The sequence below is a fragment of the Hibiscus syriacus genome, unplaced genomic scaffold (genome assembly GCF_006381635.1).
Source record: "Hibiscus syriacus cultivar Baekdansim isolate YM2019G1 unplaced genomic scaffold, ASM638163v2 tig00112153_pilon, whole genome shotgun sequence".
Taxonomy (NCBI): domain Eukaryota; kingdom Viridiplantae; phylum Streptophyta; class Magnoliopsida; order Malvales; family Malvaceae; genus Hibiscus; species Hibiscus syriacus.
Window position 1 is genome coordinate 761,374 of NW_024063262.1, and position 14,540 is coordinate 775,913.

At 36.9% G+C, this 14,540-nt stretch overlaps 1 protein-coding gene across 1 annotated transcript; it reads left to right on the forward strand.

Annotated features, from left to right (window-relative positions):
• The first annotated feature begins 1,692 nt into the window (after positions 1–1,692).
• LOC120175018 (glycerol-3-phosphate dehydrogenase SDP6, mitochondrial-like) lies at positions 1,693–12,642 on the forward strand. The gene is made up of 6 exons (XM_039181721.1): positions 1,693–2,178; positions 2,905–3,378; positions 10,351–10,682; positions 10,814–10,974; positions 11,282–11,540; positions 12,306–12,642. Exons 1-6 carry the CDS (start codon positions 1,800–1,802, stop codon positions 12,603–12,605), a joined length of 1,905 nt encoding a protein of 634 aa, XP_039037652.1. The 5' UTR covers positions 1,693–1,799; the 3' UTR covers positions 12,606–12,642.
• Positions 12,643–14,540: the final 1,898 nt, after the last annotated feature.

The window sequence follows — 14,540 nt, forward strand, 5'->3', positions numbered from 1 at the left end:
CTAAGGCATCACATATTTATTTGACTTGAGCGACATATATTCGCATTCCTAATTCACCTTGATGAACTGCTTTGAGTTGATAATGCAGATTCATCAATGCCGTTGTTGACTTGCAAGCAAAGTCTTGTTTTATCGTCGTCCATACCTGAGCAGGTGTTTCAGCTCCCACCAGATATGGAAACAAAGACGAATTAATCGTAGATAAAAGCCATGAGGCCAACACACTGTCTTGAGCCACAAAGAGCTCATAATCTTCATTTTCAGTAACATTGCCATCATCCCGCACAATCGTCGCAGACAGAGAAACAACCGAACCAGAAAGTAACTTCTCAAGACGATGACTCCTAACTGCTAACAACACTTTTTGTTTCCATAACAAAAAGTTTCGATCATCTAAAACAATGGTCAACTGTTTATTGGTGAACCCTTTTGGAGAAGCTCCCAAGTAATCAGAACTACTCACAACACCACCAGAAAGAGGAGAAACCGGAGTCGCCATACAACCAACGGACATTCACCAACAAAGAAGAGTGGACTCCTACCATGTCACCAGATCACCAGCATCCGGTACCATGTTAAAACTTAAGCAAGATGCTTAAGAAGAGACAAAGAATGCACTAAACTTGTATTTTTTCAAAGAACTACATCAGTACATATATATATACAAGAAAAGACTTCAAGAAAGGACTTGCATACCTACTTTAACAACCTCCTAACGGACTTCTAACAACATTAACCAACCTTAACCAACTACCAACCAACTTGCTCAACATACATGCAACAAACCCAATTGCCATTGCTGATCATGCACGCAACTATGCTTCAACAATAAATATTATTAATGACAGACACCGATATATACATTGATAAATATTATTAATGACATACACTAAAGAAACTCTCATGGCAGTAAATCGAGTATCAGTTGGCCAAGCCTTCTCTTCTCTAATCAAATGGGATTTGATACGTTTTACAGGCAGAGAGAATGTAGGATTTTATGTTAGGTGACGAATTTGAACTCATAAAATTCTAGGGAACGAACTTAAACTTATAAAATTTTAAGAATAACATATTTTAATAGAAAATACATATAAAAATCTAAAATATATGATAATTTTAAATTTTTAGGAGGCGACCGCCCTCAACCGCTACCTAAAAAATTATTCTTAAAATATTTATTTCGCTACCTAATTTTCGGTAGAAAAAATAACAGTTTAGATAGCGCCTAATATTAACATTTTCGATAGAAAAAAAAATAATATTTTAGGTTTAGATAATAGTTTAGATCTATCCCTATCCACGGGAATACAATCGTGTGGTTATGATTTAGCGAATATTGCTTGGAGTTTTCCATTTGGTTCTCGGATCTTCTCAACGAGCTACCTAAAAAATTGTTTTTAATGTTAATTTCGCTATCTAAATTTCGGTAGAAAAAATAACAGTTTAGATAACGTCTAATATTAATATTTTCGGTAGAAAAATTAATATTTTAGATAGAACTCTACCGAAAATTTTAAACATTCTAAGTTACATACAATATTAATAATTTTTATAAAAAATATTATTTTACTGAAAATATTAAAAAATATTAACATTTATGATAGTTAATTTCTTTAATTGTATAATAAGGATGCCTTACCTTATCCGTCCCATAAATTGTTAATATCAATGAGGACAACATTTTTGTCAGAAAAGAAAAATATTTCAAGGGGAGCGGCACTTTAGTTAATCAAAACAAGGATTCCTACATCTTCCTCATCTCGATTTCCAACGTCTCTCTCACTTCTCTATCCTCCGCAATGTCCGCGACTGGCACACGCCTCCGACGCCTTGCCACGGCCGCCACCGCTGCAGTAGCAGTCACCGCCTGCGGTGGTGCAATCCTTTTAACTCCTGCTATATCTTCCAGTGACCGTGCCAGTGGTCACCCCACCGTAGAGTCCCCGAGACGGACAATTAGTGATCCAACTGCCGTCGTTCCGTCCCGCTCTGTCCAGGAATCGGCTCTTATTGATGCCAAATCCAGTAACCCACTCGACATCCTAGTCGTCGGTGGCGGTGCCACCGGATGCGGTGTTGCCCTGGACGCCGCCACCAGGGGCCTCCGTGTCGGCCTCGTCGAGCGAGACGATTTTTCCTCCGGAACTTCTTCGCGGTCAACGAAGCTAATTCATGGAGGTAAGCATAAATATTCATGTATGCGTATAGGAAGGGTTATTTCAAGCCTTTTTCATAAAAATGAACCAGTTTCTTTTTTGCTTCTTTAAATTCTCCGTTTGATATGTAAAAGTGCTTTTGTAAATAAATTGAAGAGACGAAGAAACTTCAAGCTGATTTGAGCGATCATATATGCCTTCTCTTCGTTATACGTATGAGATACTATATATTAAAAAATTACTGATTTTCAACTTTGATTGTTGTTGACGACTTCAAATCCGACAAGATGATCGCATAAGATTCAAAATATCAAAATGAGAAAAGGAGAAATTCTTTGGATTTCACTCTGGTATAAGATATTAGATAGTGAATGTTCCAACTTTTTTATTGAGTGAGATTTTTATTACATAATACATTGATTAGTTCTGCTAAAAGTTCTTCAATATTTCTGTAACATATTCTCCATCAAGTACCAATTACACTTGTATGAATTTACTAACATAATTTTTGAAATTTAAAGTAGATTTTATGCCTAGTCATTTTTTAGAGCGTCAGAAATTTCCTTCCAGTTGAATTATATAGAATGTTTTGGATGTATTGCAATTTATAACATCATATCACAGTTCAATTGTTGCCTTTAGGATTGTCATTTAATCTTCCATGAAATATGTACATGAGGCCAATTCCTTTTCTTCTTGATAAGCTTGTTTTAGTCTAATGACTAATCCATTTGTTCAATTATGGTAGGTGTCCGTTACTTGGAGAAAGCCGTCTTTAATCTTGACTATGGACAATTGAATCTGGTTTTCCATGCACTTGAGGAGCGTAAACAAGTTATTGAGAATGCTCCTCATCTTTGTCATGCCTTGCCGTGCATGACGCCCTGTTTTGACTGGTTTGAGGTAGTATACTACTGGATGGGCTTGAAAATGTACGATCTGGTTGCTGGAAGACGTCTTTTACATTTGTCCAGATATTATTCTGCACAAGAATCTATTGAACTCTTCCCTACACTTGCACAGAAGGGCAAAGACAAAAGCTTGAGGGGCACAGTCGTGTACTATGATGGTCAGATGAATGACGCACGCCTAAATGTTGGATTAGCTTGCAGTGCTGCACTTGCTGGGGCAGCAGTGCTTAACCATGCAGAAGTTGTATCCTTTATTAAAGAAGAAGATACTCAGCGGGTAATTGGTGCAAGAATCCGTGACAATCTGTCAGGTACCCGACATCTCCATTCTTTTTTTTGATAAGAATGGAAGGACTCGTTAAAACCCCCCTTCTTGATTAATGGAGCTTTAGATTAAGCTCCTTAATCAGCGGAAGGAGGAAAATAGTGCCTTAGAACTTTTATTAATACTGAAAAATTATATAAGATTTAACAATTACACTAAATTTCAGTACAAAAAACTTAAACACTCCTACTTCCATAAAAACCTTCTCACTGGACCAGAAAAACCACAGTTGAACCTATACAGTCAACCTATCCCTTTCTTTGCTAAACTGTCTGCCTCTCCATTACACGGCCTTGGAATCAATCTCACTGGATGAACCTTTCCCGTGATAAGAGTAGAAATCTGATTAACTAGAGGCGATAAAAAATCTGGATCCAAAACCGGGGATTGAATACATTCCACTGCAGACGAACAATCACTCTCAACGATCAACCTACCAACTGATTCCCAACGTGATGACAAAAAAATTTTAATGCCTCTTTTTATAGTTTTTAATTCAGCAAGTGTAGGAGTTCCTTGACCAACATTCTCTGAAAAAGTCAAAAGGGTACAACAATTCCAATCTCTTAATATACCTCCAATTCCTCCACCCGAACCATCAAGCCTAACAGCTCTGTCGACATTCATCTTTAGAAAATCTATGGGGGGGAATCCATCGAAAGACATGACGATCTTTAGCTTTAAATAGTGATACTCCATCTGCAAGAGATGGATTACCAATCAGCACATCCTCTTGTATAGTTATCTTAGGGAATTTGTCTAGGAACTATTTAGAAAGCCTGAATCTAACAATGAAGAACAAAGGCATTATGTCAAGAAGAGATCCTTCAAAAACCATTGCATTCCTAACTTTCCAGATTGACCAAAAGATGACTCCCGGAATAAACTTCCAAATCGTCGAGTTCACCCTCAACTCACACCATGAACTAAGAAGCGAAGGAGGGTCTTGGGGTAAAACCAACGATATGTCCCAAAAACTAGCTATTTTTTTCCATAATTCCCTAACAACATTACAAGAAATAAATAAATGCTGCACTGATTCATCCTGTTTCTTACAAAAAGGACACAGAATATCGTCTCCTAGGGGTAAACCTCTCTTAACCAACTCAGCTTTGACTGCTACTTTCTAATGAGCAAGCTGCCAGAGGAAAGCATCCACCCGAGGTGGAGCAAGACCCATCCAAACCCCTTGTATCCACAAAACACTACCCCCAAACGCACTGGCAAGAGTATTTCTGCAAGATTTAACCGAATGTAAACCATCTCCACTAGCAGACCACGATAAAAAATCTTCCACTAGCTCTGATAATACTTCATCCTCCATATTAATTCCAAACATCTTGCTCTTCACCAAATTTAGATGCAAACCTGCCATAATACTAAAAATCCTCAGCACTCTTATGACATTCTTGATCTGAGTAAGAGTGGCTTGGCAAAAAATGATTAGGTCATCAGCAAACTGCAGGTGAGACAACCTAGCAGAATTTTCAGCTTTCACAATAACAAACCTTGGAATAAACCCTTGTCAACTGCTTTGGAAAGCATCAAATGGAGTATCTCACCAACAATGTTAAACAAGAGCGGTGAGAGACTACAACCTTGTCTTAAACCCTTGGCCATAGGAAACTCTACCGAAGAAGACCCATTAACAAGAATCGAAATCGAGGCTGTCGAAAGGCACTGAGAAATCCACGAGGACCATCTATAACCAAAACCCATCTCTGACATTGCTCTAAATAAAATTGGCCATTCCACAGTATCATAAGCTCTATGAAAATCAACTTTTAGAACAACCCCTTGCAACCCTTGTTTTCTCCAATAGTCAATTCCTTCATTCGCAATAAAAGCACAATCCAACAGCTGTCTCCCCGGTATAAAAGCATACTGGAACTGACTGATGATATCTCCAACACAGCAACTCAATCTCTTGGATAAAACTTTAGATAGGATCTTATAGAGACTGCCCACAAGACTAATTAGTCTAAAGTCCTCCACATTATCCGGATTAAGCTTATTTGGAATGAGTGTAATAAACGCATGATTAACCCCATGTTCCCATATCCTACAAAAGTAGAAATCCTGAAAAAATTTCATTACATGCTCTTTTAAGCTAGGCCAACATTTCTTGAAAAAACCCATGGTGAAGCCATCGGAGCCTGGTGCTTTAGAACTGTCCGATGAAGCTATCGCTTGCCATATTTCCTTTTCTTAAAATTGCTCCTCTAGTTTTGAAGATTGGTCCCTTGTCAGCTTTGCAAAATCCAGAGATAAATCATCAACTTCCAAAGTTAACTTAGAATTGTAGGCTTTCTTAAAATAATCCGCAATATGCAACTTAATCGATTGCGGTTCTAATACAACAGAGCCATTAAACTTCAAACTTGTAATTTCATTTCTTTTACTCCTGTTTAGCGTCGACAGATGAAAGAATCTTGTATTTCTGTCCCCATCTTTAATCCATCTAGCCCTTGATTTCTGGAACCAAATACTTTCTTCAATCCTATAAAGCCTCCAAAGATTCGATCTGAACTCCATCAACTGATCCCACGCCTGTTGGGAGATAACACCACTTTGTGCTTTAACTTCAAGATCATTAATCTTCAATTCTAAATCTGTAATTGACTCAAAAATCCCATGGAATTTTCTGCAAGACCAGTTTTTGATAGATTTTTTAGTTCCTTGTAAAAAACTGAAGATACCCCTTCTCCTCTTACTTACGCGCAAATTATCCAAGGACGATTTAACCAAGTCCTTAAATCCTTCCTCCTCTAAAAGATAATTAAAAAATCTGAACGGTTTAGGACCTCAATCTACAGATTCTTCCTCCAATACAATAGGATTGTGATCGGATAAAGACCTAGGTAACATGCTCTGCACAATATTCGGAAAACAGATCAGAAAATTCCTAGAAATTAGAAACCTATCAAGTCTGACCCAAGTATAAGCTTCTCTATTATTACACCATGTAAACCTTCCCCCTACCATAGGAAGATCAATTAAGTTAGTTTGGTTTAGGAAATTTCTCAAAATATCAATAGAGAGCCAATTTTGAGACATTCCCAACTTCTCTGCCGGATCAAGGTACACATTAAAATCCCCCCCAATGCAGACTGACACGGTTTGAGCAGCAACAAAATCCAACAACTCCTTGAAAAATTCAGTCTTTTCAGAATCAATAGAAGGACCATACTCGTTAATAATCACACACTCTTCACTTGAGTTCTTAAACTTTCCAAAAACTGCAATGAATCTACCACTTAAGTGGCTATTGAGAACTTCAAAATCCTTATCATTCCACAAAACCATTAATCCACCTGCAGACCCCACTGTTGGAACAAAAATTCCTCCATTAAGAATACTTCCACCTATCCTTCTCCTAAGAGCCTGAGAACAATTTTCTAGCTTTGTTTCTTGAATGAGGAGGATGCATGGTTTGTACTTCTTGACCATATTTGCTAAAGCTCTTGATTTTTCCTTTTTACCAATACCCCTTACGTTCCATGAAATAATCTTAATCTTTATCATGAAGACTATTATTAAACCAAAGCCTCAGAGCAAAAAAGTAAACAAAAGTCTATTCCCGCGAATCCAACCTTACCCTACTTTCATCCAAACCTTCCTCAAAATTTATAATTTTTTCCAAGAAGGCCTTCTTCCCCTCTTTGAATGTAATCCCCAAAATTTTACTGACTTACCATGTTGCCAAAGCCTCCTCCAAAAATATCGAGAAATTTGAAGAAGCTGCAGTATGGAGACTGACAACATCCAGAGCTTCCCTGATCAGAAGCCTTTTCTTTCTTCTTTTCTCATTCCTAGCCATTGGACCAGACTGACAATCTGTTACAACATCTTTTACACTCCTAGCCACTGCAAAAATGTGACTAAAACCACCTTCCTCCTCAACTCCCATGGATCTTCCCTCCAAGATAACAGGAAGAGATTGATTACTCAACATAGGCTCGATTATAGTCCTGTTATGACCAGTCAACTCCAAAGATTGCAATGCTCCTTCTTCTCTGCTCGGGTTAAACCACACCTTTCTGTCTCTAGATCTTTTATACACTCTAGAAATAGAACCTCTATTCCACCTTCCTATCGATGCATTCCTTATATGTAGACTTCTAGACAAATGATCTAAAGGACTCCAACTCCTTAGACCATTTACAAGAGACTCCTTATTTAATCCTAACCCTTGGTTACTACCCATATGAACTTGCCTTGCTTCCCTTACCACCTTTATTGCTTTCGCTCTACTAGCTTCATTATCCTAGACTGTTACTTCCTCTAACCTTTCCTCATTTGACTTTTTTGGAGTCCCTCTGTCAATGCCCCACCAGGAATCGAAATTGAGATTAAGTCTGACGGAACATTAGCCAAATTCTGCATATTTGGTTCAACAGAACCAGGATGCTGCTGATCTCCTAATATTTCCACCCGAGACTCCTTATAATTACCATAGCCCAATTTAAATAAATTAACAACTGGCCCAGAGGGGGAAATTCCAGTGTTGTTGGAATTGGGCTCACTCAACTCCTCTAACTGAGCTTTATCTCTTTCATTGAAGATATAATTCCTTAAACCAAGACCCCGGTAATCCCCTTTAAAATTCAAATCTTCTTCTGAAAAATCTGACACCTTTACACCACTAGGTTGACCTTCTCCTTCCTGCAACATTAAATGCTGACTTTCGCTGCAGCCTGCCACTGTTGTACGGTTATCCCCTACCAACCATCTGTCTACTGTGTCCCTAGAATCCTCAACTAGCAACTTTGGGCTGCCTTCCCCGCCTGAAAACCTATCTTCTTTCTCCTCTGCTGAAGCTTCATCTCTGGACTCACCATCACCGGCCACCGTAAAATTTTCTACTGAAGAGCTATCCTGTTTTGTACTAACCGATCCCACCTTAATTTTTACCTTAAAGGATCTCCCATACGAACCCAATGTAACAGTTTCCTGTATATCATAAGGACTGGCCACCCTCAACAATTCCCTTGCCACCGCCAGATCCTCTATTCTGACCGTCGACTCATGAATACACACCAGTTTTCCCCACCTTGAAACAAGCTTTTCCAGAAAAGAAACATTCCAACATAGCAAGGGGATTCCAACCAATTCCACCGAACAAAATGCCATCGGGACACCATCCACACTCATAAGTGAATCGAGCCAATCAAACCAAAAGGTCACTTCCTCCCTTCTGTTCGACCACGCCTCAAACTCTTCCATCGAACCAAAGGTTAAGATACAAGAGTTCCATGAATAACCCCATTTAGCTCCCTTGACCTTGATCCCATCACTAGCCAGCCCCTTCACTACTAGCTCCAAGTCGAAATGGGATTTGATAATCCCTGTTAATGATCTTTTCACCCAGTCATATTCATCTGAGGGAATATGCATCTCCCACAATTTCCTCAGACCTACCTCCTTTCCTGGATGACCCTCCCTAGTCTCTTTACTCGCCGGAACTTCCCTCCGCCCATCATAAGATACTAACGCATCCTTATAAGATCTCTCATCCCTCAATCGACTGAAAGACTCAGATCCACCTCTTCTTCTCCAAGTCACTCCCTTCTTCAACTTATCTTCTTCCCTTCTGACGTTACTACTAACAGCTTGCCTGAGCCTCTGCTTCGGATATTTAGCTACTCCTACCGATACTTTCTTTCCATCTATCCAAATACCATTTACATTTGCTATCGCCTTCTTCAACCCATCTTCCTTTGCAAACTGAACGAAAGCAAATGTATGGTTTCTATAATTTGGCTTGTTAGAACTACTCGGAATGTAAACGCGCAGAACACTCCCCTGTTGTTGAAAAATTTCCTTTACTGTTCTCCAAGTTACCCTCTTACTCAGATTGTCCACAAATATCGTCCAATCCTCGCCGGAGGACTGACCGCCTATGACCCTCTCTCTCTCTCCCACTCTCTCTCTGACACTCTCTCTCATGCTTCAAAACCTGTTTATTTTTTAAATTTACCTGTTTCCGGCATCTCCATTCTTCAAAAAAGTTAACATAAATGATAACCAATTTTAAGCATACAACAATTTGCTTATCTTTCATGATTTGTTTGTTTTCTGTTCTCGGCCTCATCATGAAACATTAAGTTTGAAATGGTAGGAGAAAAAAGAAGAGTCAAAAGTTACTATAAGATTAATGTACTTTTTAGTGACATTCTAGCAATGAAGTGAGATGCATTTGATATCTATTATTTGATATCTATAAAATTAATGTAATTTTTAGTGACATTCTAGTTAGTCTTGCCTTGAATGCATTAACTGCCTTTTTGTTATCACCATTTGCTTTGCATGGTTAACTTGTTCTAGTTGGTTTTTCCTTGAATGCACTAATAATCTTGTAAGAACTTGAATGTGTTTCTTTAGGTTATTTCCTTATTCATACAACAAGATAGATTGAGATATAAGTTTTAATTTCCTTATTTCTTAGAATCAGCAGCCAATATAATGCAGGGGTGCGATTATGGTTTAAATTGTCCCTACACGGAAGTTTCACTTATAAAACCTCAAGGATTTCTATTCAAATTATATACTGTAATGAACAGCATTTTTTTCAGAGTTTTGATATGATTAAATTGTTGAAAGATGTCAAACATTCTTTAGATGAAGCTGCTCTTTTATTGGAAATAATTAGTTTTTTCTTCCAGTTTAGACAATTCACTACTCATTCTTTACATTTTAAATAAGTCGTACTCCTAGTTAAACATTTCTATATTCATTTGTTTATTTTGGCTTATTCAGTGTCCTGCAAGGTTGAAGCATTGTTGAATTATTTTTTAAAAATTCTGCTATTGGATGAATAAAAGGATTAACAGATAAGGACTAAACATCTGCTTCTAATTTTTCTTCCTTCAAAATTAAGCTAATTGCTGCATGAGTATTGGTGAAGTATCCTACCTGGTAATCTGTTTGATCCTTTTTCTCATTAACATATAAACAGGCCAGGAGTTCGACACCTATTCAAAAGTTGTTGTCAATGCGGCTGGACCATTTTGTGACTCTTTAAGGAAAATGGCTAACAAAGATGCACTGCCTATGATATGTCCTAGCAGTGGTGTGCATATTGTTCTCCCAGATTACTATTCTCCAGAAGGAATGGGCTTGATTGTACCTAAAACTAAGGATGGACGTGTTGTCTTCATGCTTCCATGGCTGGGGAGAACTATAGCTGGCACTACAGATTCTAGTACGTCCATCACCCCACTTCCAGAACCACATGAGGATGAAATTCAATTTATACTTGATGCGATCTGCGATTACCTAAATGTCAAGGTATAACACGAATTTATCAATGTTTAGTACTTCAACCTTGTTTTTCCTATATTACTTATAATCAAATCACCCTTTTTTGGGGTAAACAGTTCAATCTAACCTTTTAGTTAAATTGTGGTGGAAAACATTAGGTACGCCGTACAGATGTTCTTTCTGCCTGGAGCGGCATCCGTCCATTGGCTGTTGATCCTAATGCAAAGAGCACCGAAAGCATTTCTAGAGATCATGTTGTTTCTGAGGATTATCCTGGTTTGGTAACAATCACCGGTGGGAAGTGGACTACTTACCGAAGGTAATATTTACTTTGGTTTTGCTAGATATTCTCTTGGAGTAGCAACCTAATCTGAGGGTTTTCTCCGATACATTGTTGCAAGTATTAGTTGTGTTATAAGAGCTGAATTAATCTTGCTGGACTACTGTTGAACTTTTAACCTCAAGTGAAAATTTGGAGTGTAGTCCAACTATCAAATTACATAAATAGTGATAGACATACTCTGAATTCCTTGATTTTCGAGCATGGTATCTTGTTCTGTTGATCTCCGTTTCTCTCTCTCTTCATTCAGGCATTAGTTTTTTATGCTTACTAGAACTAGTTTCAGCATGGCAGAAGATGCAGTTAATGCTGCTATCTTATCTGGTAAATTGAGTCCAAGAAATGAATGTATAACAAGCAACCTGCATCTGATTGGTGGAAATGGATGGGAACCCTCTCTTTTTACTGTTCTTGCTCAACAATATGTACGCATGAAGAAGTCACATGGTGGTAAAGTTGTTCCTGGTGTGATGGACACTGCTTCTGCAAAGCATTTGTCTCATGCATATGGCACCTTAGCAGAACGAGTAGCCACCATAGCTCAGGTTGGTTTGCTATGCTCTCATAATCAGAACAGTTAATTATGGGTCTTAATAGCTGTAGTGAAGAGGTAATTCTGCATCTGTACTACACATTGCACTTCGAGTGTTGACATATTTAGTAATTTAGTGAGTATTATCTACCAACACCTCAATCAAATGTATTAAGAAATAATGAATGATTAGCTTTCAAGGATCTCCATTTTGATACAATGTTAATTTGTTCTTAGAGAGAGAAAATTACTGGAAATAAGGTAGGAATTATAGCTTAGGCATTTCTATGCCATTACTTGATGCGAGAACAATTAATTCTGGAGCACTCGTATACTTTTCTTCAATACTTCAGTTTCTGTGGATAATAAACTTATACACTAATCCTTGTCCTTGTAGTTATATAAGCTTATGTTATTTGGGTTCTGGTAAGAGTTTCGAATATTGTACGTTTCCAACATGGGTATAATCATTTTTTTATATAGTGTTTTATGAATCTGGAGGATTTTGTAAAGGTCATTTCCCCATACTAGTATCCATATGTGTCAGGACACGTCGAACACGAAAACTAAAAAAAATGAAGAATCTGAGCAATATATATATCGAAGATGCTTATTTGTAATCAATTAATGGAGCAATAGCCTCATTAGCTTTAATAGAACCAATTCTATGACAGTTTTAGTTCAAGAGACTTGAATATAGCAAGTAATGTCTCTGAACATGCAATTTTGATTTCTTTTTGGTTGGTTAACAATTTCAAATCTGCTTTTGAAATTCTAGAATGAAAATTTGGGTAAGAGGCTTGCTCATGGGTACCCTTATATGGAGGCGGAGGTTGCATATTGTGCTCGAAATGAGTACTGCGAAACTGCTGTCGATTTCATTGCCAGGAGATCTCGACTTGCTTTCCTTGAAACTGATGCAGCTAGCCATGCCTTGCCGCGCATTATTGAAATACTTGCTGCTGAACACAATTGGGACAAGTCAAGGAAGAAGGAAGAAATGCAAAAGGCTAAAGAATTTTTGGAAACTTTCAAGTCGTCAAAAAATGCACAGTTCCATGACGGGAAGCATCAGTAGTAAGTACTATTTTTCTAATAATTGATCCGACGAAAGATTTTCACCGGTTGTCAGTATGACATTACTTAGATATTGCTGTTAACATTGTTTCAGGTGTCTTATAACCAATGAAAGCAATTTTCGGAGCTCTAGGCTCGCTTTATATTTTTATTATCTTTTATACACAGGCACACAGATCTTCTTCGTTAAGCAGAGCAAGAGGGATTGAATTGCAGTTGATTTTTCCTCAACATCGTTAATAAGCTAATCTTTTAAAAGATTGCCAGTTGCATCGACACTTATAGCATGTTGTTGGACCCTCTTTAAAGGTTTGGGACGTGTTCCCCTGTTCCTGCTTCATATTGATAGATGATTTAATCCTAATTGATAATCCCTTCATTTCTATTATATATATATATATACATATATAAACAGGGAACATGCAAAAATGATACATATGTATCATTTTTGCATGTTCCTTGTTTTCATCTTGATCATAGGAAAACTTCGTATTATCTGCCGTTTTGCTGAGCATCATAATTCGAATTCAAGTGTGGGTATTAAACATTAGTGCGTGTTTGACAATGAGTAAGATTAATGTTTTTCAAATTTTTTCTTCTATATATTTGGAGGGTCCCAAGTAGTGTGAGTTTCGAATTTGTTAAACCTAATGAAAAATGAAGACAACATCGTTCTATTTGGTTTTCTTTTGACTATTAGTAACATAGATCTCCTTAGAGTCATGAATGGTGTTGAGTTTAAGTTGGACTCATTTGTGGTATCAGTATTAGTAAGGTTATAACTATTACATAATAATTTAAGAAATATACTCATAGTGGGTCGGTCCGATATATTGTTTTTTTAACATATTCATTAATCTTAATGTATTATTATTGATCAAGCCAACAATAATAATCGATTAAGGGTTTTAAAAAATAATATTTTTAATACTTTATTGTTAATTAGTATTTTAATAAACAAAGTAAAGCTAACATATGATTATAATTATCGTATAATTAATTTTTAGGCATACTTTAACATCCAAATGTCAAGAGTTGTAAAATTGCAAATATGTATTTTTTTAAAATATTTCTCCCTCTCCATTTTTGTAGGTTTTCTCCTAAGAATGTCTGGGTAGTTTCAGTGTGTAATCTACATGTCCTATATATGAAATGATAAAAATATCCTTATACATGTAATATGTTTTAGAAATACCTTTGCATGACTTAGGCTTGCTTTCGTTTAATAATTTAATATGAACTTACTTTTTATACTTGAAAGAAATTTTTGACCATTAGGTTTAAACATGATTTAGTTATGAGATTCTATTTAGATTTTATCTTCTAATCACCTGTTTGAGTAATTTTATTTTCTAGATTAAGATTTGATAATTCCAAACGGGTTATCCAATGTTTATAGATTTTTCAAGAGATTATAATCTAAAATGATGATTTTTTTGCTTGATTAATCCTTAGGTTATAAATGCTTTTATATTTAGGGTAAATTACATCATTCCTCACTCTATTTTACTCTTTATCCAATTTGCTCACCGAACTTTTAATTTTTCTAATTTGATCACTGAACTTTACAAATTGAATCATTTTGCTCACTCCTCGTTTTCTCTCTAACGATTGATTTTTTTATTATTTAATAAAAATAATTAAAAAAATAAAATAAAAATAGAAGGTGGTCAGATGCCACCGCCGACCACCGTTGACCGCCGTAGATGGTGGTTGTTTAGTCCCAAAATGGGATGAGTCGCTTTGTCTCGACGTCGTTAGTTCGAATCTGACCTTCATTTTGTCGAAATTTGTTTCGAAGTCCATGAATTTGAGATTGAAAGTGAGGAAATTAAAACGTTTCAATCCAAATTAACGGATTTTAGGACATTTTTCGGTGAAACAATCACAAAATCCGAACTCAGGGGGTCGAGACGAACTGACCTATCCCATTTTG